The sequence below is a fragment of the Rhyacophila brunnea genome, unplaced genomic scaffold, assembly GCF_057557595.1.
Source record: "Rhyacophila brunnea isolate RB1 unplaced genomic scaffold, BYU_Rbru_1.0 scaffold_2, whole genome shotgun sequence".
NCBI classification, from domain to species: domain Eukaryota; kingdom Metazoa; phylum Arthropoda; class Insecta; order Trichoptera; family Rhyacophilidae; genus Rhyacophila; species Rhyacophila brunnea.
In genome coordinates, this window is record NW_028232859.1 from 38,482,709 (window position 1) to 38,510,690 (window position 27,982).

At 34.9% G+C, this 27,982-nt stretch overlaps 1 protein-coding gene across 1 annotated transcript; it reads right to left on the reverse strand.

Moving 5' to 3' along the window:
• Positions 1 to 1,910: 1,910 nt before the first annotated feature.
• LOC147072293 (structural maintenance of chromosomes protein 1A-like) lies at positions 1,911 to 27,982 on the reverse strand. Its single transcript, XM_085947786.1, has 24 exons — positions 27,762 to 27,982; positions 27,493 to 27,613; positions 27,281 to 27,380; positions 20,748 to 20,896; positions 20,494 to 20,662; positions 19,164 to 19,376; positions 11,893 to 12,144; positions 11,590 to 11,804; positions 11,224 to 11,437; positions 10,922 to 11,133; positions 10,245 to 10,425; positions 10,018 to 10,140; positions 9,598 to 9,729; positions 9,448 to 9,513; positions 9,227 to 9,360; positions 9,020 to 9,141; positions 8,759 to 8,940; positions 8,425 to 8,547; positions 7,717 to 7,841; positions 7,391 to 7,535; positions 5,446 to 5,625; positions 3,921 to 4,099; positions 3,634 to 3,811; positions 1,911 to 2,217 (listed from the first exon to the last, which is right to left on the reverse strand). The coding sequence occupies exons 1-24, from the start codon at positions 27,871 to 27,873 to the stop codon at positions 2,158 to 2,160; spliced, it is 3,687 nt and encodes a 1,228-aa protein (XP_085803912.1). The 5' UTR covers positions 27,874 to 27,982; the 3' UTR covers positions 1,911 to 2,157.

A 27,982-nucleotide genomic window follows, 5' to 3' on the forward strand; every position in this document is an offset into this window, starting at 1 on the left:
ACAGCATGCGTTTTTATAACTTTAATAAAAATACCAATTAAAAGACATTATTTGAAAATAATAAAAATGTGATTGGGTTATCTATATTTAATATGTACAGTACAACCCATTAATACGAATTCCACGGGACAAAAATCAATGACTGGTTCATGAAATAGTGTACTTTATTACGATTTATTGGATATTTTTATATGCCAGTGAAATCATTTCGAATTACGAAATTCTAATTAAAGGTATGCTTTTATATGAAAATAATGTTCAAGGGACTTTCTTTCGCGAAAATTTCGAATAACGGCGAATTTCGAATTATCAGTGTTCTTACTAACGAGGTTTTACTGTATACTGTTCACTTCTACTTATTAAGTCATAATTTGTGTCGTCCTAATTATTTAATTAATAAATACCTACAGCAATATATGTAATCAGTGGGTTTAATGATTTATTTCCTTCCAAACTCAATAATTACCCAGTATTAATTAATTTTTCTATTGTTAATTTTCGAAAAATAATTATTGAGCTTCCAAGTGAATTACTGAGAATAGAATTATTGTTATAAATTAAAAACCTAGACATTACAATTAGACAACACAAAAAATCTTATACATGCGACCTTCTGTTATCGCCGAGATCTGGTTGTGGACAGTAGTTTAATAATTTATTCATTATTCTTTTTTTACAATTTTCTGTGTAATACGACTTGTTTCCTTCTTAGCGCTTGTGGACTGGCTGAAAACAGCCGAACATCAAAAGGTTCACTTTTATGTTGTCGGACTATAATATTGTAGAGAGAGTAAATGAAAACACCAAATATTTGGTGATAAAACAATGTACCTAGGTATCTTCAACTGCTCACAATTAATACAGTAAGGAACACTCAAAACATTTGCAAAAACTAAAATAAAAATGAATAACTTATAATGATGATCAGTGGCGACCGGTGAGTTGTTTTACTGGGAGTTCACTTTTTTCACCTTTTGACTGCCGTAAAAAGGCCTTTGCCTTCATCAAAACCTCACCAAAAAATCAAAAAAAAACTATTGAGAATATTATCATCAACAATGCCATTTATCAATTAATTCCAATAAAAAAATAGGACTTCTGCTAATGAGAAGCAACATATTAAGGATTGGCTTACTTCAATAACAAATTAAGAAAATAGGTGACCTGATTTAATGTGGCTCTTGAAAGCAGTAACTCATCAAAATTGACATTATTTAAGCATGTAGCCGTGATATTTTACGATTTCCACCCTACCACGCATATTAAACCCCCCACAGAGCTAGTTTGGAGAGATATCATACTTGATAAACATTGTGAATTTAGTTATCAAACTGAAAAAAACTTTAAGTTTATTTTTAAATTGTACTTCGCCTAAATTTGAGAAATGTTGTCAACATGTGCGGAAATTTAATATACGTACCGTGAAAAGAATTAATTTGTATAATAATATTAAATAAAAATTGTCAAACAATAATTGTACGTGTGATACAAGCTGTATTGTCTTAAAACCGATGAAGCCGCATTCGGGCCGGGAGCGACTGAAACTGTCGCTCCGGAGCACGCAGAAAAATATTTACATATTGCTAGTCCACGAGGCAGACGACGCTCTTTCTCATTGTAAAGAAATCGAACTGGGCGCTTAGGTCGAGCGATGTCGGTTATCGCTCCCATCAACATATAATATTTAAAATAGCCGGTTAAATACACATATTAGAATTTGTTTTTGTATATGAATTAATGACTACGGTAATAGATCAGAACACTTTTAATTAATCAAATATAAATGAAATACTTATTTAAAAAAATAAGTCTTTTCGCATAAATTGAGTGGGTGGGTGTTCACCGCTCCAGCGCTCTCAAGGGAGCATCGCCACTGATGATGATACTTTTCAGAGATCAAAACAAAGGGGTAATCAATGTAAGATATATTTTATTATCATTAAAATTTATCCAAACCCTACTGTCACAATAAAACAGAAAAAAAATAGGAAATTGACACACATTAAAAAAATTATATATTATTGGGTTTATTTAACTTAGAATAATTTATTGTTGGATACCTGTGCCAACAGTATGGTAAACATGGAATTATTTTGTCCATAATAAAAAAACAGTTTTCAACAGTCGTTAAAATTTACTTAAGATAAAATAAGACGCTTAATCTACAAAGGGCTCAAGATTGAGTAGAAGTACATCACTGACGAGACATTCTGCAGGCTGTAAATAAAAGAAATTAGGAATAATATTGAATACTTGGTAAAAATTAATGATAGAGAAATTATTAATCATATGTGAAAACATGGACTGTAGTGTTATAAAAACACTAGTGGCTTGTGGGGATAATATCCCCCATGTAGGTGTACAATTTTGGTCTTGCTCGTTATCGTCTTGGCCATTTATTACTTTTGTACTCATATTGGGATTCAAACACCGAAATAGGTTCAGTGGTTTTCGCAAAATTTAAGGTACAGAATTATATACATATTATCATGGCCCCCACATCCTAAAGCGGGCCCCCCGGCCAGGATCTTCGGCGGACCCTCCTAGCTAACACTAAGTTTAATGGTATGACGTGAGGCGGCTCTCGTAGTGCAATGGGTAAGGCGCTCGCCTTCCACCCGAGAGTTCCTGGGTTCGATTCCCGGTCATGACAAAAACATTTATGTGTTTTTCTCAAAGCCTGGGTGTTTGTGATTGTTCAAAATTACTAACAACCACCTTGTACGAAAAAGCAAGGACATGGTTATTAATAATTCTAAAAAAAAAAAAAAAAATGGTATGATGTGTGACACTCAACAGAAGCGTTTTCAAAATTGTCTTAGAGGTAAAAGTAAGGGCCTTCAGTGTATTGTACCTCTACTTGAATTATGGAGAGTCAATAAAAACAGTCAAAAATTGCACCGCACAATCTCATGTCATGTAATATTTAATAGTAATTTTATTATTAGAGCAAATTCGTGATGTGTTTATATCACATATCTCATCTATCCACCACGCCGGGCCCCCGAGACCAGGCCCCTAGGCTAGAGCCCTGTCAGCCCCCCATACAGATAGATTATAGATAATATTAAGCAATATAATAATATTAACACAATGATCCAAAATCTACCGGCAACCGAAACGTATTATACCTGTCAAATGCACTATATTATTATTATTTATTTTCTTAAATCACAATTGTTCTGTCGGTATTATATTTTTATGTTATTGCCATATTTTTCGTAATTGTAGCATTACAACAATCAAATGTGTGAATAAATTTGATGCAGATTGACGTCCGGCGTCTCTGTTCCATCACGCGTCTGCCAAAAATGAGAAGAGCCATGCGATTTAATACCCAAGAGTCTCAGAATATTGCAAAAATGTATGTATTATCGGATAACTTCCAAAGTGATTTAAGAAACAAAATAGTTAAATATTATTATGATATAATAAAGAGAATTTTCACTTTTATATCCTCAATACTTTGATTATTTATAAAATAACCTTTGAAGATTTGATAAATGATTATTATTTAAAAAAATAAATAAAAAATTAACAGTAATAACCATCTTTTCAAAGAATAATGTTTTGTTTTATTCAATGAAAATCAGTGTCTCGAAACCCTGTGATTCTCTACAAGAATGTGTTTACCTCGGGGCTAATTCCTACTAGGGAATCTGCGTGTCCATAGAATTCTTCCTTTAGAGATATAACAATAGTTTGAAGGTTTTCAGTCTTCTGTCGAATATAGGAGGCCACTTTGCCAATATTTGTGTTATCCAAGGCAGCATCAATCTCATCCAAGAGGAAAAATGGCGCAGGGTGATAGCTGAAGGAAAACAAAAGACAATAATAAAGAGAGATGCCGTGTACTCTTACTCATGTAATAATTGAGAACAAATGCACAAGAATAATTATTCCTTCTTCCCGAAACGTACCTATGAATGGCGAATAATAGAGCCAGAGCAGCGACAGTTTTTTCTCCTCCTGATAAATTAGACATAGGTTGAAAGCGTTTGCCGGGAGCGACGCAATTGTAGTTAATTCCGTCCAAATACGGCTCTTCAGGATTTTCCGGACCAAGGAAAGCTTGCGCGGATTGATTCATCGCCAAAGACTAAAAGAAACCAAAATATATATATTGCAATGATAATCAAAGATATTAGATTAGACAAAAAAAAGTGCATTTTTGAAGTTATACTTCTTTAGGCACGTTTGGAAAATCAGATCAGAGTGTATTTTTGACGTGTGACATGTAACACATAATTTATTTTTTCACACAAAAATAAACGCACTCGATTGGATTCGAACCACCGATTGTTCGGTTATCACAGGATGATACTGCAATCGTAACGATTATACAGTATAATATTAAAGTTTAGAATTGTTCCGTTGCCTAGGCAGCGAATTTATTATACAGTATAATATTTTAGTTTAGAATTGTTCCGTTGCCTAGGCAGCAAATTTATTATTGTCGGCCATTTGCAATTCCTTAAGTTAACAAACTATTAAACGTCATAGTGGTAATTGTTATTTTAAAAATAAAAATAACGATAAATAATTATATAATTTAGTAATATAAGTTAAAGTGTATAGAAATAAACCAACGGCGTTCCAATAAGCGGTCCTTTTTCTTGAGTGTGTGATTTAACAAGATAATTAAGAGCTAGTCGAAGAATCTAGGTTATCACAAGTTTTGTTTTTGTTTTGTTACGCCAAAGTATAACTTCTAACGCTCGTACGTAAGTACACACACCGATTTTTTTGTTTTTAAATGGAATAAACGTCACTATTGTATGTAATTAGTTATGAAATTATACAGAATTGATAAAATTACAATTAATTACTTTTTTTATTCCACGAATAATTCATAAGATTTGAAAACACAAAATATATTATAACCAATAGAAAAAATCTTTTTGAAAAAAAGTAATTAATTAAAAATTATTAGCAAGTTCAACGAAGGTACAACACTAAAATATCTTGGGAGTGATCCGTGACGTTGGTTAGTAATTAAAGTAATACCTACTTTGATTTAAAATACAAAAGCCGATAGCTAATAGTAGCTCAATTTGGAAAGCGCTTCAGAGTATTATAAGAGCCATTAATTACCTTTTAATTACCACATTTAAATAACATGTTAATTATATCTAATCCTCCAAACGCGCCAGTTGCACTAAATGAGTTAAAATTTGACGTAATTACCATAGTACCTTTAGCATAGTTGCCTATGTGCGTGGGCGCGAAACCCGAGAGATGCAGGTTCGATTGGTTATAATAGATTTTCTCAGACGTGTTATCAAAATTATGTATGTTCGATAAAATTATACTTCAAAATGCCTTAAAATATGATAATAAAAATGCTCAAACAAACATCACAAAACTGCATAATTATTACTATAATTAAATTTAAACATATGAATCATTTGCTTTGTTTGATGTCTTTTATTATTTATTAAATACCTTGTAAATGGCATCAATTTCGTTGGCTACATGATCGAAGCACTCGTTGAATTTATCATGTCTATCTTTTTTAACCCGTTCGAATGCCAATTTTGCTTTGCGTGCTTTTCTTCGTGCTGTTTCAAATGCTTTGTTTGTTACTGTCACCTTCTCACGCACCTCGTTCAGTTTTTGCATCGCCTGCAAATAATATATAGTTTTGACTACATTGAAGAACAAGAAAAAATGAAATAATAAATAAAAAAGTAAGCATATGATTATTACAAGAACTGCAATTATAAGGCTGAACCCTGAAATGATTCAAAATCCCCGCAACAGCGATGCACAACTACCACAGTGTACTAAATTGAAAGTTATTGTAGTTTAATATAGTTATTTTAGTGCTGGGCCAAATTGTATACAGAGGAATGTTACTTTTTCATGTACATGCATAATTTATAGACATGAAAATGTGTGATGCAGAGTTAGTGTCATGCCGCTATGTTAGGTGTAGCCCAGTCTGACCGAGTTCTCGCGGAGTATTTTTTTTATTATAAGTAGTCCCGGCAAATTGCAATGATTTATATTTTAGGAAAAAATAGTTAAAAGTTATTATGCAATAGTAAATGTAAAAAAAATATGACTACAGCTTTTTCTCTCTCAATATGTTGATATTTCGTTCGACACGGGCTTAAAAAAACTAGAGTATGGGGGGGATACTTATCTTATCTGTTTATAAATTACAAGACTCGATATGATACAAACTGGTGAATATGGTTAAATTAAGTATGTCAAAGGTTGGAGTTAAGCGTGTGAGTTAAAAATAGGCTATCGTCACCTCTACTGATAACAAATAGTTTTAGCTTAGACAGGGGATGCACCGGTATGTACATGAATGACCTCTGTTTAACATAATCCTCGTAAAGGTTGTCCATAACAAAAAATTGGAAGTAATGGCGTAATATTCCATAAACTAATTCAATTATTGCCTAATAGATGATATTGATACAATTCATTGCCGGTCCCCAGAAGCTTTTAAATAGCCATTTATTTCAGTAAAGACAGCTGCTACAAACATGGGACATAGACAAAATACATGCCAGTTTTTCACAATTCATAAACAAATAATATTATGTAGCAGTCTTGTCGTTGGTGGCAATACTTTTGAAGCAGTGGAGTCACTTCTTTATCTCGGGTTCCTTACGATAAACACAAATAATACCAGTGACAAAATAATTGGTCAGATCAATCTCACCGCAAGAGATGCTATTTTGGTCTCCAAAAGATTCCGAAGAACAACGCTTTCTCAAAGAAAGATAAAATCACTTTCTATAATACTCTCATCCACCAGTGTCAACGGAAGGAATAGAATACTGGGCACTCAGCAAACTGATAAGAGAGGATAGATATCTTTAGAGAGGAGAGTCTGACAAGAAATTTTGGGATAGAAGATGGCATTTGGAGGTTGAAGTATATTGAGGACTTGTACTCTTTATGGGGACGAAAACTGTGCTGGATCGGCCACATGCATAGAATGCCGAACAAGGTATTAGTAAGGGGTCGGCTATGTATGCATCCCCTACAAGAGACCTGGACGGCCAAAACTGAGAAGGCGCCACAAGAAATTTAAGAATGTTTTGCCAAAGAAACTGGAAAGCGTCGGATGCTGGATCGTCGTCCAGGATGGAAAAAGTTTTTAGGAGAGACCAAAACCCATAGATAGATAATATTGTGAGGATTTTTTTTCTTTGATTGGTGTTTTACACTAAGATTGTGAAAACATTTTCTGAAGAAATGAAGCCCTTATCTGCTTATCTATCCAACAAAACATTCATATTTTGTTTTATTTCATGGACATTTGCTATGCAAATAAGTGACTCGAAATGGGTTTCACTGAAGTTGTTTACACTGAATAAAAAAAAGAACATTGTACAATTGTGCATTGAACAAATAAATATGTACATACTCTCATATTAGGTGCCTGGATTTTGTCAACTGTCTGTTGTAAGTTGTATATGGATTTGTTCAGCTTATCAGCCATCTTTTTGATTTCATCAGACTCATCCAATTCTCGTAAATTTTCTGACAACGAACTGTAGTCGACACGGATTCTGCAAGGTACGTTGTAATATGATTTAAAAACAATATAATATGCGTAGTCTGTACTGCACGTCAAAGAATAATGAATGAATGGTTTACTAATTTGTTAATTAATTAAAATGTAATAGTTCGAAATCAAGGCATACGATTAACTCACTATGTACAACAAATCATTAAATTTGATTGACATACCGTGCTTCTTTCTCAATCATGGCAGACGTATTCATCGATGAAGAATCATTTTCTGTTGATGCGCTTTCCATAGTAAATATGTCTGCCATATTGCCATGCATCATGGGAATTAAAATATCTTCAATCTATACATGAAAAAATCATTTCATAATAATTAATGGTCCTGGCAATACAAAAATATTCAATAAATCGTAATAAAGTACACTATTTAATGAGTAAGTCATTGAAAATTGTGACAGACTTTTTTTAAAACATCAAAACTTGCTTATTTTATGAAGGTAATAAAAATAATCCTGACCCATTTATTTATACTTTATGACCCATTACTTAATTGTGTTGACAAATTGGAAAAATAAAAAATATTTTGTATTTTCTACCTCAACTCTAGCTCAACACATGGTGGTAAATACCTACATTACATGGTAACTTCAATTAATGGATTAGTGACACACGGTATTTGCAAAGATTTAAATTTGAAAGAATTGTATCGGAAATTTGGTACACATATCTATGATCGTAAACGAAATAAATGAAAATCAAATTCAGATTTTTGGTCCCGTGGAATTCGTATTAACGAGGTTTTACTGTACATACCATGGTAAACTCAAATAATTTGTTTACCATAAATATTTATAAACTACAAATAATTCAACTGAATAGCATTTGAATCTAATTGTATTTAGTGGTTGAATGGGTTTACTTATTTACCTTGCACTGCTTCAAGATATTATGGCGATCACTTTTTTTACTTTCAATTTTGGATTCAAATGAGGATACTTGTTTCTGAACAGCCATTATGTCTTTGGCGATGTTGCCAACTTCCCGCCGAGCCTTAAAAAAAAACAAATAAAAATTGATAAAAATTAATTTTAATTCAATTTTGAATATTTTAGATATGTTGCGGGAAATAAAAATCGGTTATTAAATGTACTAAAATGAAACAGGACTGCAGATACTACACACTAATAACAGTAAAACGTGAATACATTCCGGGCACGTAAAATGGGGGTTCAACTGTGAAAATATTAGAATACAAAATTACTTTGCCCATTTCTTCGTCCATCTGTTCCGCTTGATGCCTTTTAACTTGGCGTTCTCCTTTGAGATCCTCGGCACGCTTCAGTTCCCGGTCGATGTCGCTTCTCTGCTTGTTCTCCGCTTGACGGGAAGCTTCCAATTCGTCTTCCCCGTCTTGCACTGTTCGTTCCCAGCGCAATACATTTTCTAAAAACAGACGATGATTCAGTTAATGACTAAACCTAAAACTATTTTTTCTCGCAACAAAAAAACAAATAAGTCTTACTCTGTGTATCGCGTGACCTCTCAAATTCCAAGTTACTCGTAATTCTATCAATTTGTTTATCGAAATCCATTCTCTTCTTCGCTCTTTCTTGCTGTGCTCTTAACTCTCTCTCTTCATATTGCCTGTCAAATTTGTTGAAATTAAATATAAAATACACATTTTTTAAAATCTATCTTCAAAATTAGACACTTAAAAAAAAGAAAATACCTTATGTTGGCGACTCCGATGTCACGACAAAATTTCTTAAATACAACATCTTCAACATTATTCATATTTTCTTTGATCTCTTGAATTTTCAAATCCCTTTGAAGTAGAGTGCGTTCAATTTCAGCAATCAGTGGCTACAAAAAATCCCACAATTGAATTTACTGACAAATTTTTCAAACAGGATAACGTATTATATGGATGTACAATGATTGAGAACTTACCCCGCACATATCTGTTTTACGTTCCAAGTCTGCCATCTCAGACTCCAAAGTTTTGATTTGCTTCATCTGAAATGTGAAAGGATTTTTTTCTTAGAAACTAATTCTACCCGACAAAAATTTGGAATATCTGAGGTAAAAAAAAAATCTTACAGTAGTATCTTTATCAGTTTTCGAGTATTTCAATCTCGTCTCCAGTCCCCTGATTTGAGAATCAACAGTGGTGAGTTCAGATTCCTTTCTTGATTTTTTCATGGACTCCCTTAATTCTTCAGTTAATTTTTCCTAAAATAAACAGAATACTATGAATAGTAGCTATGAGAAATGAGTCACTGATTGCAAATAGTGGGACAAAAACTCTTATGTCATGTTGTGTTGAAAATAAGATTTTAAGTCTTAAGTGTGTACAAAATGCCACTATTTTTGGTGTATCGATTTTATCAAAAGCTAGTACGATTACGATTCGGTCATTCGCGACAATGCATCAACATTTTCTTAAGTGGTAAATGTACCTACTCGGTGTGTCTAAAAAGTCATATGTTAATTGCATATATTCATAATACTTTGTCATACCTTTTTTGCCTTTAGCTGTGACATATGTTTTTCATCCCACCGCTTGGCTTTCCTTGCTAAATCGAGACTTCCTCCAGAGATAATACCAGATTTTTGATAGAATGTACCATCAAGAGCGAGAGCCTTCAAAGAATAGAAATGATACACGTAAGTATGAATAATAATGAATCACCAACAGTAAAAACATTATAAACAATTAAAATATTAGCCACTGTAATTAGACTTACGTCAAATCTGCTATTGTGCTGCTTACTACGATCCAAATCATATGCGACCCGGGAAGCATCCTCAGGAGTTTCACAGACCAATGCGTTATTTGTAACAAACAACACAGCTCTGTGGATGGCTGGAGGTTCAAAGCGCAACACGTCAAACAGAAGTTTCACATTTTTTGGTTCCTTGATATCTCTATAATATAATAATTTTTTTTAAAACAGTAGATTTCAGGGGAACACAAATAATTATTATACAATAGATTTTTGACCTAATATTTTAGAAGGTTGAAGGGACCAGATGAACCAAATGATAAATGCGGTACATATAAGGGAAAACAATTGAAATTATAATTTCATATTTTTTGGTGTGTAAACGGAGATTATAGTGGACGCCGTCAAGACTCCATACGAGCACGAAATATCAATCAATATAATGTTTATAACACGAACGTCTGGGGACGACTGTTGACAAAATTTTCTGAGGGGTGGGGAGATAGAACCGGTTTATTTATTTTGTATCACAATGTCTACATAAATTCATCCCGCACAAAAAGAATCAAACCAGCATTTTTCAGGACCCGACCGAATGAATGATACATGTGGGAAAACAATAGATGGCGGAACGATGGATCAGGATTCCACTGTATAGATTTTTTTTATAGGAAATATAATCAAAATGATATAAACACCTGAGTCTCTCCTTTAAAGGTTTCGCTTGAATGTAGTCGAGAGGTAAAAATGTTTCAGGTTCAAGCATGCGTTCCTTCAATATTTGAATGCATTTCCTGGCAGTTTTCTCAGTGTCTACAACTATGGCTTCCATGTATTTTCCCAAAACTTTTGTGATGGCCACATTGTATCGCTTGTGGGTGGGCTGACACATGTTGATCATACGATCATACTGAAAGAAGTCAAATTTATTTTTGAGATAAAGATATAACCGTGCCTGGGTTCGATACAGATAAAACAAATATTGATCCACTACACTTACCACCCCAGGTATTTCACGTTTGAAGCTTTCCACAATTTCTTGCTTCTTGCGCCGTCTCGCGTCTTCGTGCTTGTCGACTCGTGCATCGCCGAGTTGCTCTCCCACGGATTCCAACGCCAGCTGCAGTTCTTGGGCGCGCCCTCTGCCTGCACCCACATCTTTATTCAATTCATCGCGAAGTCTTTGCTGTTCCTCCAGAGCTTGCTCGGAAGTCCTGGAAAATGTCAAAGTTCACCCACACAATAAGTATCGAACATCCCTCACCGAACAAGAGCAATAATTGTGTATTGAAAACAGTGTTTCATTTAGTAACAAATATTTAAATATTTCTTCACATAGTATATTGTAGTGTAAATATGTAATTACTTAATATGCTCGGTGAGCTTTTCAATTCTTTTAATCGCTTCAGCTTTTTCGTGACCCTTTTGACGAGTGTTATTGTCAATGTCATTCTTCTTACGAATTTCATTATCGAGTCGATCCTGGTCCGCTTTCTGCTCTCTGTTTACTGAATCCAGTTCTTGGAGATACCGTGCGGACTGCATTGAAGCTTCCTTTTTCAATTGCTCATATTCTTTTACCTACAATGGAAAAAGGAATAAAAAAAATTAATAAGTTTGATAAGTTCAATGATACCGGATTGACGTTGATAATGTGATGAAATTTAACCTGAACTTCTTCCAAGTGAACGTCCCGTCCTTGGCTTTGACTTTGGCCCGCGACAGATGCCTCCCAATCCGCTTTGGAGTTTTCATTTTGTCGAAGTTCTTCTTCTAGTTTCCGGATGTCCGCTTGGTGAGCGTCGTTGGCTTTGCGGGCTTGCTCCAAAGTTTTTTGAGCGCTCTCCAACTTTTTCTGGTTGTGGGTGACACGCTCCTTGGCTTTAATGAAGGTCGGACGCTTCTTGGAAATTTCCACTTCCTAATGGAAAATTGATAAGGTTCCAATGACTATAAATTCCAAAAACTCACTCTGATCTGCTCAAATTAAATATTTTCATAATTTAAACAAATTTATTAATATGTATTTGTTTTCATCATTTTGCATCATTATGTATTTTCAGGCATAACTTATAGAAGACAAGGTTTACTCGGTACTCTCCAGGACATTGTATAAGGACACCCATTGTGGAGGTACATTAATAGCAGTGGCAAAGGGTGGAGGTCACAGAACAGATAATAAATAGAATACCGATGCGCTATATTCAATACACCGCATGGTGAAGCAGGCTTTTGAATGTGTGAGTGTCCTACGAAAATGAAGCACGCATTATGCACGTGCAATAGTGTGTGTAATACACCAACATTAAAAGAGCGTAAATGCATAAACCGAGAGCAGTTTTCAATATTCAACGTAAAACGTATTTTAACACGTGTGTAAGTTTAACCCGGATTCTTCCTTACTCGAGTCGGTTACTTGCTAACGCCTTACCCGTTGTGTATTTCAGTTCCCATTATTTCTGAATTCCCTGGTGGAGGTAGACTATAATAATTTTTGAGACTTTCAGTTGTTTGTAATAGTTATAACTGTGTATAGCAGTGGCGAAGGCTCCATACTAGGCGATTATTTAAAGCCTACCTTCTGAGAAAACTATATCTTCAAGTATTTAATTTAACGTGTGGATCAGATACATAACGACGGGTTTTTTCAAAGATGACATATATTATTAAGAGCGAATGTTGCGTGTATGAATGTTTAGGCAAGTACATAATTTAAACTCACCGTTCAATTTTATATCATCAGTGTGCGATTGAAATTTCATCGATTTAGTGTGTCGTTGTCATTAGTGTGTACCTATTCATCAGTAGTAATATCGGATTATCTTCTTATTGCCCATAAGTATACCTGACAAGTGTATTTTTTTCTCGTATCTCCACAGCCTACCTCTTTCCAAAAGTCACCCTTCGCCATCGGTGTATAGTGTAGTATAACCGTGTACTTCTTGGAGAACTTCCGTGAGGAAAAAAGGAAGTGCACACGGTAAAAACCCAGAAATCTATAAATACGATGGAGGTAGGCTGTCAACATCCGACATAGAGAGTACACACTAAACTCTGTCACTCATACTTGTATGCTATCATTGAACTAAATATGCAATTTTACAATTTGCAGATGGTGCTGGTTAGTTTTTAAAATTCAATTAAACCTTGTCAAAATCAAACTATAATAGTTTAGGTATGCTATGGGCGATCCAACAAAAATAGTGTACATTTTTTCAGCCATACTTACATATTTGTTTTCGTTGAATTAAGAATACATAATTATTACAGATGGTGTCAGTTAGTTTTTTTAAAATTCAATAACAGGTTTGCTGCCGCCCTATATAATATAGAATTGACCCCCTGTGCCATTTATGTCAGTATAATATAATGGCACCGCTCGGAGCCGGCCGGCACCATGAACTTGAACTGTGTTTGTTGTATATAAGTTATGTTATAAATTCGTAAATTATAAAAATTTTCACAGTACCTACACATTGAAAACATTCAAGTGGGTTTTGAATGTCGGCCTTGTAAAATGCTCCAAAATATTATGTTACGATAACGAAATTTATTGGTTCCCTAATTGCTTTTATGGGATTTGGTGCTCACCATGTTATGAAAACTATCAAATTTCAAAGCAATCCACTTTGACTTGAGTAACACTAATATATGAAGACCAATTAATATTTTCTTTGAACAGTGGTGTGCTTGACTAAAAAACTTTTTATCTTATAAAATCCTACTGAAAAATATTCTAAATAACCTAATGTTGCCACTGCTGAACATGTGATAAGTGATAATGATAAGTGTTAGGTAGGTAGGACCTTATAAATTATGGGTGCCGAAAAATGTCTATAAAAAATCTAATTATGATGCAAAATAAAAACCAACTACCGAAAAATATCGGTAACGTAGTCAACTATGATGCCAGCTAAGAAATAAACCACTCAATGGTAGTGCCAGTGAAAGAATGACATCTTCGTGATCATTATACAGGCGGCTCCGATCGGATACGGCGGCACCGAATATGAGTGGCCACGCGGCTCCAATCGGAGCCGCCGGCAGCGAACCTGTTAAACCCTGCCTATACTAAACCATTATCAATAAAAAATATTCTTCTATCTATAAAATATCTAAAATTATGTATGGTTTAATGGCATAATTTTTGATATTTTATAGATAAACGAATATTTTTAGACTATTATTTCTACTATGGCTTGAATTAGACATTGATTGAATTTTAAAACTAACAAACACAATCTACACTTGTGTAGTGTTAAGCGTCAATTACATTGAGCTTCTTTACGACCTGTTTGTTGGCAAATTTAAAAGCGGGCGATTCAGCTACTGCGATTTGATGATTACACACAAAACTTTCCATTCGCTGAGAACCCAACAAGCTAGCGACTATTTTGACAGAACGTAGTTCGTTTTTTACCGGGAGGTCGCTACGCTCTACTGCGCAGACGCAGATCATAGACAATAGCATAGAATAAACAAGTTAGCGAGTTGATATCGTAATATGTCAATATTATTGTGTTGTTTAATTTTCTCGGGCTCTAGCGCTAAAAAATGAAGTGGAACGTAAATAATATTGTGGAATTTCTTAACGTCTACCAGCAGTAACCTGTGCTATGGAATATAAAAGACAAAAACTATTGCAATACAAAATTAAAAGATGAAATTTTCAAACTTCTTTTTAGTGACCTTAATGAAAAGCAGTGAATTGGGGGAATTGATGCGAAACAATTGAAGTCAAAAATTAAATCTATTAAAGATGTATATAGACTTGAATTAAACAAAATTGAAAAAAGTAAAAAGAGTGGCAGTGGCACCAAGGAAATTTATTCGCCTAAGCTGGCATGGTTTAACGATGGAAATTATTTGAATGAGGTTTTAGCTACAAGAAAAAGCAAATCAAATTTGATGAGTAAAATATTATTTATTTTAATGTCTATTTATTTACAGATCATTATAAATGCATTATTAATCAGAGTCCAACTTTCTCCCATTGCCAAGGCAGGGGATGTTCTTCTGTGAAGTATGTAGCATATGTTCGTCTGACTTCCTCAACAGCACGTCTGTAATTATTGCTGCCTAGATTATTAATAGGCTGCAGAATATTGGCACTTTCCCTCCAGAGCCCAGGTGTTACATTCCCAGTGTTTAAATCCTCTCTATCCACTGCTTGTTGTGGAAAGTAGTTGCCTGGAGCAATCTTTCGTAGCCAGTTATGAAGACTGCAAGTAGCCCAAATGACTTTATTGATAGTTTCGGGTTTCAACTCAATTGGTCTTGAAAATACTCTAAATCGCCATGCAAGTATGCCAAAAGCATTCTCTACAACTCGTCTGGCACGGGAAAGACGATAATTGAATATTTTTTCAACATCACTGAGACCAGTTTTACTGTACGGTTTCAGAAGATTTTCTCTTAAAGGGAAAGCATCATCTCCAATAATAACGCCGTATTCAGGCATCCCAAGAGTATTGCTTTCCATTGCAATGTTCGGAGTGCTATCTCTGAATATGTCACTGTCACTTGCTCGGCCATTTCCACCTACGTCGATGTAAGTAAAGCAGTAATCGGCATCAACCATAGCAAATAATATGATACTATAAGTTTTTTTGTAATTGAAGTAGGCTGAACCGGAACATGGAGGTCTTTTAATGGTGATGTGTTTCCCGTCGATGGCTCCAAAACATTTAGGAAAATTCCAACGCTGGAAGAATTTCTTTTCGATTTCTTTCCATTCATCAACTGTTTTAGGTACCTGCAAACAATAAAAGTAATAAATTAAATTTAATTAAATTAAAGTAATATTTTAAATAAATTGAAATCATTAACAGATTTGTATTACTTCTAGGATCTGTCACAAAACAGCCAAGAAACAGTGCCAGATGAGGGCAGTGAAAGCTGTAGGGAATCTGTTGAGTCCGACAACGACAACAACTGCCCAGAAAAACGCTGCAAGAACAAGTCGCCTGCAAAAATGAGACCACCAGCGACGCCAATGAAAACGGTTAAAAACGACAAGCATCCGAAAAATATCCTTCTGAAATATCAGAAGCGATTCACCAATTGGACCAAATTGCACAGAATGCATCTGAGGAGAAACCGTTTGACATTTTCGGAAAGTTTGTTGCATCTGAGCTTCGTCAGCTACCACAGCGGCAAGCCATCTTACTACAGCAGGAACTTCATTCGTTCTAAGCTATCCTCTTTGGAGCATGTCGTTTATTTAAGCCCACAACAAGTTGTCGATAGTGCATTTTCACCATCTTCTAACCATTCACTTGCTTCGCATTCTGTCTCTTCAAACAAGGATGTTTTAAGACAGGCTATGTTTAATACATTTGGGGCAAGTATGCAGTAATACTATATATTGTAACTATACTTTCATGAAATATATTCTTAGAAGAAAAACTGTTGTTAATAATTATTCATAGTAAATTAATTTCCACTCACCTCAATAAATGGTTGAAGGGCGCGAGAAATCGCTGTAAGCACTTCGGGCAAAAACTTCGATATTGTTGGTTCCAGAATTCGAAACAGGTATTCCAGAGACTTGAAAGAATCTTCTTCTTTTTCTTCTTTTGCCATATCCGCCCCTTAACTGGAGCATATGGACACCACGCGGCGCCTCCAAGAATCCCTGTCGCTCGCCAGTCTTCTTGCTTTGTTCCAGGTCAAACCAGCATCCTGTAGCTCCGCCGTATACACTCTGTAGATTGTATTTAGCGGCCTTCCAGGACGCCGGAATCCGGTCGGCTTGAAGAACAGGCAAGCCAGGTTGAAGTTCTCTTCTGGCATCCGCAGCACGTGGCCGAGCCAGGTCCAACGTCGCCTCTTCACTTTCAGCGTGATGAGAGGCTGCTTGGTGCGTTCTCTTATCTCCTCGTTGCTCCTAAAGTCATACCGCACACCCAGTATTCGTCGCAAACATCTGTTTTCGAAGCTCAGTATACAGTTGCTCTGAGCCTTCGTAAGGTGCCATGATTCGCTACCGTAAAGCAGCACCGTCAGAATGCAAGCGTCGAATAGGCGGCATTTGGTTTTGACCGAGTACAATCGTGAGTCCCAGACATTCCGCATCAAGTTGAATGTTGCTCCAGCCATTCCCATTCGGATAGCGAGCTCTTTCTGCAAAATGCCATCTCCCGTGATGTGTACCCCCAGGTACTTGAAGCTGTGACGCTCTCGATGTTTTGTCCGTCGCTAATCAGAGGGAAATCTGGATCAGGACAGGTGCTATTACACAAGACATTGGTTTTCTTCGCGTTGATTTTCAAACCAACGCGAGAGGAGTTGTTATGCAACCTGTCGATTGTCTCTTGAATGCCCTCGATTGAGTTGTCGAATAGGACAGCGTCATCGGCGTATTCTAGGTCGCATAGCTTCACCGTGGGGGTAACAGGTATGCCTCGGTCGGGTGGTATTGACTTCCGTAGTATGAAGTCAAAGAGAATGATGAAGAGAAACGGTGCAAGGACACAACCCTGTCTGACTCCGGTCGTGACCCCGAACCATTCCGTGAGTGTCTCCAATTCTGACACAGCATTCGCTATTCTCGTGCAGGCTTTTGATTATGGCAATGATCTTGGGAGGGATCCCGTATGCTCCCAGTATCGTCCAGAGGGAGGGGCGGTGCGGACTGTCGAAAGCCTTCTCATAATCCACAAAGCAGCAGGCCATCGGACTGTTCAGCTCATGGCTCTGCTGGAGAAGACATCGAAGGCTGTGGATTTGGTCTGCACACGCTCGACCAGGTAGAAACCCGGCTTGGTTTTTCCTGAGGACGTGCATTATTGGGTCCCTTATTCTCATCAAGAGGATGTTTGCCAAAATCTTTCCCGGAACACTGAGTAGCGTAATGCCTCGGTAATTGTCGCAGCTTAGAGGGTCACCTTGTGAGAGAATCACCAGTTGCTAAATAACGTAGTGTAACTTCCAGTTTTGTGACTACTGGGATTGCCATCCTCATTTTCGTATCTTGTTTTTTGAGCATTCCATCTACCATTTGCAGTAAGTCATTAAAATGAGTACAGTTTAATCTCAAAATATTTCGATAAGCCACATGATCTTCGTCTTTCAACTCTTTCAGTAAATTGCTCGATACACCATATTTCTCACGTCTTTCTATCCATGATTTTACCCACAATCTTCTGTTCCTCAATTTCTGCTTTTCTTTCCTTTCTAATTCCTTTTTGATAGCATGAGCTAAAATAACGACTCCCGCGCGAATTACTTCCGTCGACATTTTGAAAAGGGTCTACTGATTGTATATAATAATTATATAATACTGTATGTAATGTATTGTATTCAACTGCTTGTAGTTATTTAAAACTTGTTTAGCAAAAATGCTTGCCGAACAATGTTTCCATTAAACGTCAAAACGGTAAATTTCAAGATGAGTAGTTCGTTTTTCCCGCCACCATCGCTCTACTGCGCAGACGCAGTAGGCCGACACGCCGGCGTGTAGCGTGTAAAGTTGACCGGCTTTCAACTTTTCTCGGTAGTGTTTACAACCTGCTTGTTAGCTTGTTCGATGATTACACTGGGCGACTTTACAGGCAGATTGTAAATTCGCCAACAGCTCGTAAAGAAGCTCAATGTAGTAATTGACGCTTTAGATCAATGAAAACAAATACGTTTGACTGACAAAGTTTAGTGTAGACTATTTATGTCGGATCTTAACAGCCTACCTCCACCCTTCAACAAAGATTCATGGACTTTGCCCTGCATTGAACAATGTATTGAGTAAAAAAACCAACACATTTATTTGACCCAGTTGTGAGATTCGAATCTGCCATCCACTGATAAAGAAACAGTGCAGCAACTTACTAAATATTTGCAATTCGTCAAAGCATTTAAATTTGAACAAGGAATAATTTACAATTTATCAAGCAGTTTTTGGTGTTGTGGAAATATAAAAAATGTGTAGTTTTATATACAAACCACTTCTCTGATATCTTGATCGATTTTTGCCATTTCTCTCTGAAATGCACCCGCTTCCTTTTTCTTTTCTTTCAAAACGTCTTCGGCTTTGGATTTCTTCTTTTCGACCTTTGCCAACTCCTGTTGCTTATGCTGTAGATCGTCCTGCCATTGTTTTATGTCATTCTCGTTATGATACAGTTTAAACAGCTGTTGCTCCACTTGTTTATCCGCCTGAAAAGTCGTCAAATATTGAACGTTTTTAAAAAAATTGTTGGTCAAATGGTAAATGACCAACAACTACACCTAATACTCTGACGTCCGAATGCTCCACTGAAGAGCAAAAAAAGATCATTTACTTCAATAAATTATTTTACATCTCTTTTAAACTTTTCCATCATCATTTGTGATACTAAGCTGACTGGTGAAAATAGTATTCATATGAGTGAAATGATTATCTATGCAGGGCAATTCTAAATAGTTAACACGGCAACACGTTTCCGATTTTTTATTGCTTCAAAATAACATAGATCCCTCGGAGTGATTCCATAAACAAGGTTATCTACAATAATTGTTAGCACAGTTAACACGTCTTACTTGATTCCAAAAGCATCCCATTAGAATCAAGTAAGACGTGTTAACTGTGTTACTCAATGACATTTGATAACTCGCGGTTAACGCAGTCATAGGCGGCTGTGTTAAAAAATATCACACCTGACAGTTACTTCTCGTGACAATTAACAGCCTGAATACGACCCTATAATCAGATCACTTTTTTTATTGATTTTGGGGTTAAGTGATATGCTAGAATAACCCTGTATAATGTATTGATCGTATTATAGACCCACGGGAATAGTCATAAAAATGTAAAGAGCATGTACATTCAGTTGTAATATAATACGATTTCATTGAGCTTTTGAAGTGTTTTGTTTCCTTAACCAGTTTACATGAAAGTCATTTTCAAATTAACCATGAGGAAGCCCGTGTGACCTCACCGTGTCACTTGATTTGTATAACATCACTCCATAGCCTACCACAGCAGTTTGAGAAAGAGGAAATGTGCATAACCACGCTTTTAACTGAGGCGTAATCTCTCTGTCTCTATTCTATTCTGGGGAATAGTTAGACAATGAGTGCTCAAAAGACGAAAACATATAATTTTCATGACGAATGGGAAGTTGAGTATTTTTTTGTGATGGTGAAAGACCAGTGTTGTTTAAGTTGAAGAATGACATTGATAACGGGAGAATGCAGTAGATCACTGTCAGTTTTGATACTGGATAGTGCAGAGATCACAACCTACTTGAAGTCAGACATGGCTGATGTATGCTATGCAAAATAAATGACTAACCAATTCCAATTTCAGCTGAGTATACTTCTCAGCCTCCTCTTTCTCTAATTTGGCTTCCTTACGTTCGGCAGCAATGCCCTTCTTTTTCTGGTAAGAGAATTGAGTTTCTTCATCGGCTCTATTCATATCCAGCCGACATCTTTCATACTCTTCTTTAAGAGAACCAGATCTAGAACATAACTCAAAACATAATTACATCTATACCATGTTATTACCATATGTTGTGCACTGTTGTGAATACAATAAGATCTTACCCACTGATTTCTTCAAACAGCAATGTCCGTTCTTTAGGATTTTTCATTGCAATGCTTTCAACAGCACCTTGAAAGACTAAGAAATTCTTTGCCTTCACATTGATTCCAAGTTTTTCCAGCTCAACTAAATATTGTTGACTGGGGACCGACTGAAAAAGAAAAAAAACCAAATGAGTTTAATGGCCCGAATACATTATCATCATGTCACGGCCTTTCACGCTGAGATAGAGATAGAAACGTTATGATAGAGATAGTGATTCAACATCGTGACAGCATATGACGTGATAGTAATGTGTTTGGGCCATGTGAAGCATTTTAAATTCAGCTGTTGTAAGCAAAACTATTACTAACATAATAGAGGCCTTTCACGCGCATAGATTTATTGCTGCTAATACCTTTGTCGCAAGAAATATGCATATATAAACACTTACTGTTGCGAGAATTTTATTATGCATGAGTAATATGCACAAAGTTAGAATCTACATGCGGAGATCTATTGTCGACAATAATGTGCAAATTATACTTTCACAACAAAAACTGTTTATACACGAAACGATGATTGTCTCACCAATCCCATTTTTCAAGTGCCAGCGGGAGACGTTGATTATCTTTGTGCACTATTTAGGCACATACATTTACATATTTTGCGAGTTGTGAAAATGTTGAGAGAATTTCGAATGACAGAAGAATATTTTGATTTACTTGTATTACATGTAAAATAATACATTGAGAAGATTAAACACCCAAATCAAGGATGGTTTATCTACGAAACATCAATTTACAAGCAACTTTGATACCTTAAGAACAATGTTAAATAATCCCGCATTAACCGTTCCCCGATTTATCGTTTTCCTCGATCTATCGTCTAAATATTATGGTCTCGTCACAAATATTATCCCGATTGACCATTTTTTTTGTAATTTTTTTTTCATTTCGCTTTCGTAGAATTGTTTATGATACATACAGACCTTTCAGTCGCGTCGCTTTGTTTGCACAGGTCGGTCGGCGCTCAGGCTTGCTTCGCATCTCGTATCACAAATTTTTATAAGTCGCAACTAAAAGCCCCCCATTAAGAAAACCAGAACTCTAGCTAAAAAACTGAAAATAATTCAAGACGTCGAAAAAAATCCAGGAGAAAAACGAGTTTTTTTTATATATCCCGCATTTATCGTTTTCTTTTTAGGGTACCTTGAAAACTGTAGAATCGGGGTTTGACTGTATGAAAATTTCAACCAGATGTTTGTCAATTTATTTACAATGAATCGACAGATTATATTAAATTAAGTAGGTAACAAATTATTCATATTATTTATTGCTTAAATTGAATTTATCACATTGTGTCGTTTTCAAAAGAGTGATTCCGAACAATTGATGGAATATAATGATAAAGAGATGTGCCTTTTCTATTATTCAATATTCTAGAAAGTTATTAGGGACTCCAAAATTGAATCTAATGGCACCATCTTCCATGATACATGCCAAATCATGGCATATGAGTTACACCTAGTTATAATAGGCTGATCGAAAACGAATAAGAATGCCTTAGAAAAGGTTAACCTTCAAATTAACTACATACATACATGATATTATTGGTAATACCATTACACATTTCGGCTCTATATTACGACCGTACACCCTGGATAAACGTCAGATTTCTTTAGTCAATACTTGAAAGCATCTAAGCAAGATTTTTTGAGCATAGACAATCATGGAAAAAACCGCTATTATATGGCGAAAACGCTATTATAAGCGTAGACAATAAGTACAAATATAAAAATCATTTACAATGTACTGTACGACAACATTATTTAGGCGACAACAGGAAGTCGCTCTTGTCGCGCATAGAATATTTCTCAGTGTTGTCATTTTTTGAGAAAACAAATCCCGCGAAATTAGGTTTTTAATTTATATCAATCAGTAAGTTCTCAGTATGTAATTAATTTAGGAGTTCAATTATTGTTCGATAAGTATCAATAAAAAAATTATTTTAAATAATTTCACCTCTTAATTATTACTATTATATTAGGATAATTTATTAATACAGCGTAATTATTGAATTTGGAAGGAAATATATCATTGAACCCAAATTAACTGATAATATTACTGCAGGTATTTATTAATTAAATAATTAGGAGAACACAAAATATGACTAAATAAGTAGAAATGAAAGATATAACATATTCAATATTATTTTGATGACCCAATCACATTTTTTTATAATTTACAAATGCTGTCTTTTATATCGTATTTTTAGTAAAATTGTTGTCGAAACACATACCTACTGTGAAAATAATTTTCTATAAATTAAATTATATCCACCTAACATTATAAATTTTAAAACAATATGTACCTACTTATCGGTTTAAAAATACAAGGGAAATTAATTAACTAACCGTAAATACAAATATGATTAAAATAATTGATAACGTCATAAGGTCATCAACACAACTTTTAAAAGTACATTTCCAAGGACACGACATTAACAATTGATTAAACCAATCGTCATGTGAGGTATTCTACACCAGACATATTGGTTTCATCATCACTCGATACTAATTCACTGTCACTACTGCTGTCAAAATCGACACTAAAAACTAGACTTTGGTCACTCATAGTCTCACAACATCTATCTTGTACCATATAATCCTCTTCCAAATGTATTGTGTGTTCACATTGTTTTTTCCAATCGTTCCAAAAGCATCTTCTGTTAGCCTCTGCGTGTCAGCTGTTCGGCAATCAACATTATTACTTGCAATAATTCTTCTTTTCACAAGTGACCAGATAAATTCTATTGGGTTAAGATCACAGGGGTATGGTGGTAGACGAACTACTGTTGAGCCTTTTTCTTTAATCAGCTCGTCGAATAAATACTTTAGTGGTGGTTTATTTCTATCAATTATTTCTTTTAATTTAGTTTTAACCATATTTTCTTCGAATATAATATTATTGCCTTTCAGCCATTCTTGCATAATGCTTTTTTTATTGGCCATAGTTGGCATTTTATTTATTTTAATGCTATGGTAAGGGCAATATCCATAACTATTATAGAATTTGTGGGAATGTTCTCCACGCAGCTATGTCGTGTCTCTCTATGGTAACATTTCTTTTAGAAAGGCTTTTTTTTTTAATTTAAACCCTAGCTTATGTAACCATCGCCGTAAAAATTCTTTGCTTCCTTGAAAATCCATGCACTCTCCTAAGGAAACCAGTAAGTTTTGCAGCGTCGGAACTTGTTTGTGGACAGTATAAAACTCCTGCACTTTTTGACATATGGTACATATAAGTCTATACTGTCAAATGCAATTTTATTTTTTCCAGGCGTTACGATTTTTGAAGAGGAGGCACTCGCTGTAGTCATTTCTTTCATGATTCTAGAAACTGTCCTTGGGGATATTTCTGTAAATTAATGATACACTACGAATAAGTATCTAGATAATTTTAAGCATTTTTGTAAAATTTACATCTCCGTAAGAATTGATTTAATGACAATAATGTTTATTCTTGAAAATATTCTTCTTGCCAATTTATTATTACACTGCCAGTGTACTTAAATGATCATTTATACTTAATGATAATACGTCAAAAATATTATTAATAAAATAGATTACAATACACACAACTATATAATATACAAACATAATTCCCAGTTTTTGGGGAAATATTTCTAGTATTACAACACTGAATTTTGACATACCTGACAATGACAGCAACCCGTGATATGGTATTGTATAGGCTCGCCTTTTAAATGCGACTCTTTTTCTTCTTCACAATAAATCAAAAGTTTACTGATAATAATTCGAACATGACATCGTATTGTTTTAGACATCTTTTGAATATAAAAAGCTTCAAATTACGTAAATTGATAGATGCGTCCAATACGGCTGTCAAAAATGTAATGAATAATTTGGAGGCGTTCCTTATTTGAAACCGGAAGTTCGATTAGCTGATTGTAGTTCACAGTTTTGCCACGTAGCCAAGATGAAGTTGCCGGACAATAAGTATAAAATTCAAACACTTTAAATTAATAAAATTCGCCGTTTTCAAAAATCAGTATAGCATAATAGAGTTCGCCAATGCATTTCATAAAATTTAAATAATTATAAAGTAACCTAAGACTTTCGTGCACACACCAAAGCGAATTATTCGCCAATCAAGCTCGTATTGGCTTACGGGAAAGAGCACGCGACGTTCAGATTTCGGAAGGGAATTAAGTTATTTTCTTACAAAGTTCAATATGGAGCGCTGCGATTGTTTGACGTTTCGGTATCGAACATTCAAATAATATATCAATAATTTTATATTATCATTGGTACAATTTGTCTGCGACACTGCCATCCATTCGCATTTACCCCGTCAAAATAACCCGAAAAAAGCACCCGCATCGATATGGAAGGTCCGGTCAAAAGAGTCTCAAAAAATAGCCAAATATATGACAAATTGATGGCTTTCATTGTATCTTTTGGTCCCCTGCGTGAATTTGTTCATTAACAACAGGTAAGTAAGTAGGGAGCATTACAGCGGCATTGGCTTTTTTTGAGACTCTTGACCGGACCTTCTGTACCGATGGCGGGTGCTTTTTTCGGGATATTTTGACGGGGTACTTGGTGAATATTCGCATTGGTTTGTGCGAGCCTTAAACCTTCGTATAAAAACGCTCTAAATAGGTAGGTAGGTATGCGAAAATAAGGAACATTTTTCAAAATAACGTTATAGATAACCATATTTTATATATAAAATTGAGCCGTGTTAACTAAACGACATTGTTATAATTTCAGATAATTCCGACTCAAATTTGATCAATAAAATAAGAAATACGAGTGAAAATGGCTTGGATGGCTTTTATTTACTCTTTGATTAGTGATTGTTCTTATAAGATTGTAATATATATCAATAGTCAGTATTCCGTATTAACGCATAACCGAGAAAATTAAGATTTAAAAAAAATACGAGGTTAGTTTGGTATAATATTTAATATGAAAGATAACACGCTTCATGAATATTTATGATAGGTATATTATGCCGAAAGGTAAGTTTTAAGTAGGAAAAGTGGCATTTTAATGAAAACCAGTGACGTTTAATTTCAATCAGTGTGAGCCGTTTTATCGAGGCTATTTGACCAGGCCATTTGTTTGTGGAAGCGAAATGTTAAATATCATAAACTGGAGCCTGTTTTATTTATTATACATTTAATTAAATGAATACAAAATAAATACGGAATACTGACTATGGATAAATATTATTATCTTATAAAAATCAAAATCACTAATCAAAGAGTAAATAAAAGCCATTCAAGCCATTTTCACTCGTATTTCTTATTTTATTGATCAAATTTGAGTCGGAATTATCTGAAATTATAACAATATCACGGCTAAATTTTATATAAAAAATATTGTTATCTATAACGTTATTTTGAAAAATGATCCTTATTTTCGAATACTTACCTACCTATTTAGAGCGTTTTTATACGAAGGTTTAAGCACGAGTGTCTGTGTCAAAAGTTACTTTACAATTATTAAAATTTTTATGAAATGCATTGGCGAACTCTAATATGCCATACTGATTTTTGAAAACGGCGAATTTTATTAGGTAATTGAAAATGTTTGAATTTTATTCATTGTAAAAGATTTTTATATTTGTACTTAATGTCTAAGCTTATAATAGCGATTAAGCCATATAATAGCAATTTTTCAATGATTGTCTATGCTCAAAAAGTGGCGCTTAGATGCTTTCAAGTATTGACTAGAAAAATCTGACGTTTCTCTGCGGTGTACTCTCGGTAAATTGAGCCCACATTTCTTTACTTTCCCCAACGTAATCTTGTCTTGAATTTATAATTTGTGAAGCTCAGAATGAAGGTCCCTAACTTTTTGATACAAGTATGCATGCAACGTTGTAATTTGCACAACAATATGTGTTTACATTAATAACGCCTGTACATGTCTGTGAATTTACTTGCACCAAGTGTTTAGACGCAATAGTGCTGACTGTCTCACCAATTGCATTCTTCAAACGTAAGCGAGACGAGTTGTCATTATTTCCGGCAGGTTCGCCACTATTGTTCTGCTGCGCAAACGCATTCGTCATCCAAGTTCCAACTATAGCGTGAAAATTCAGAAGCCGATGAACTCTTTTGGTCCATGAATGCAATCTTGCGACTTGCACGATAATATGTGTTTACATGTCCATTTTCTTATTATGGCCGTGATAATACATTCTATCAGCAGTGAATCCATGAACGTGTAAACGGGGTATAAATTTTCCATCGATTATTGCGACAGTACTTATTGCCAGAAAAAAATCCATGCAAGTGTAAAGGCCCTAAGTACTATAGACAAATTAATATCAAATTTCATGTTTTGTTATTAGTTTTCATTAAAAATATCTTCTGTTTAGTTAAAACTGACAACAAATTTATTTTTTGTGCCTGCTTAATGTGACATCAATAACTTGCAGAGATCACATCTGATAAAGACACAGTACCTATTATTAATTCAAAATCAAATAGCTGGATAAAATATAAGAAAATTTATTACCTGTCCATCAATTTTATGATCTGAAGAAGGGCCCAACACCGTACGTTGGAATAACTTTTCTGTTCCACCTTCGAGTTCAAATATAGCTGTTACTGATGCACTGTAAAGCAACAAAATAAAACAATGGTATGGATAACGAAAACGCTTTAATGAAACAAGGCATAAGCAAGTGAAAAAATGATAAATAATGTATTCTATATTATTAGAATTACCTTCGAGAAGCTGGCCGTTGTATAGATGCGCCATGAATTAGATCTGCGAGCCTCTTTACTCGCAGACTAGAAGTCTTCTCGCCCATGACAAAACTGACAGCATCCATGAAATTCGATTTCCCTGTAATAACAACAATGAATAGTAACTAATGGAAATACAAATATGTATACGCAAAAGTCTCATACTATTTATGTAGACCTCCTTGGAACTGGAAAATATGTAGTAGGTATTAATGTAACGCAAAATCGTTAATGAGAAAATTGTTTACCTGATCCATTTGGGCCTATTACTGCAGTAAACGACTTGAGAGGTCCTATTCTTGTTTTCCCTCGATAAGACTTGAAATTATCAACTTCAATAAACTTCAAAAAAGCAGGCATTATGCCTGATTTATGAAAAATACGCCCAGTCTGTTAAAAACTATTTGGATAGGATAATTATTCGGGCTCGGCGAAAGAAGTGACAAACAGCGTGAAATGAATGTTTTTG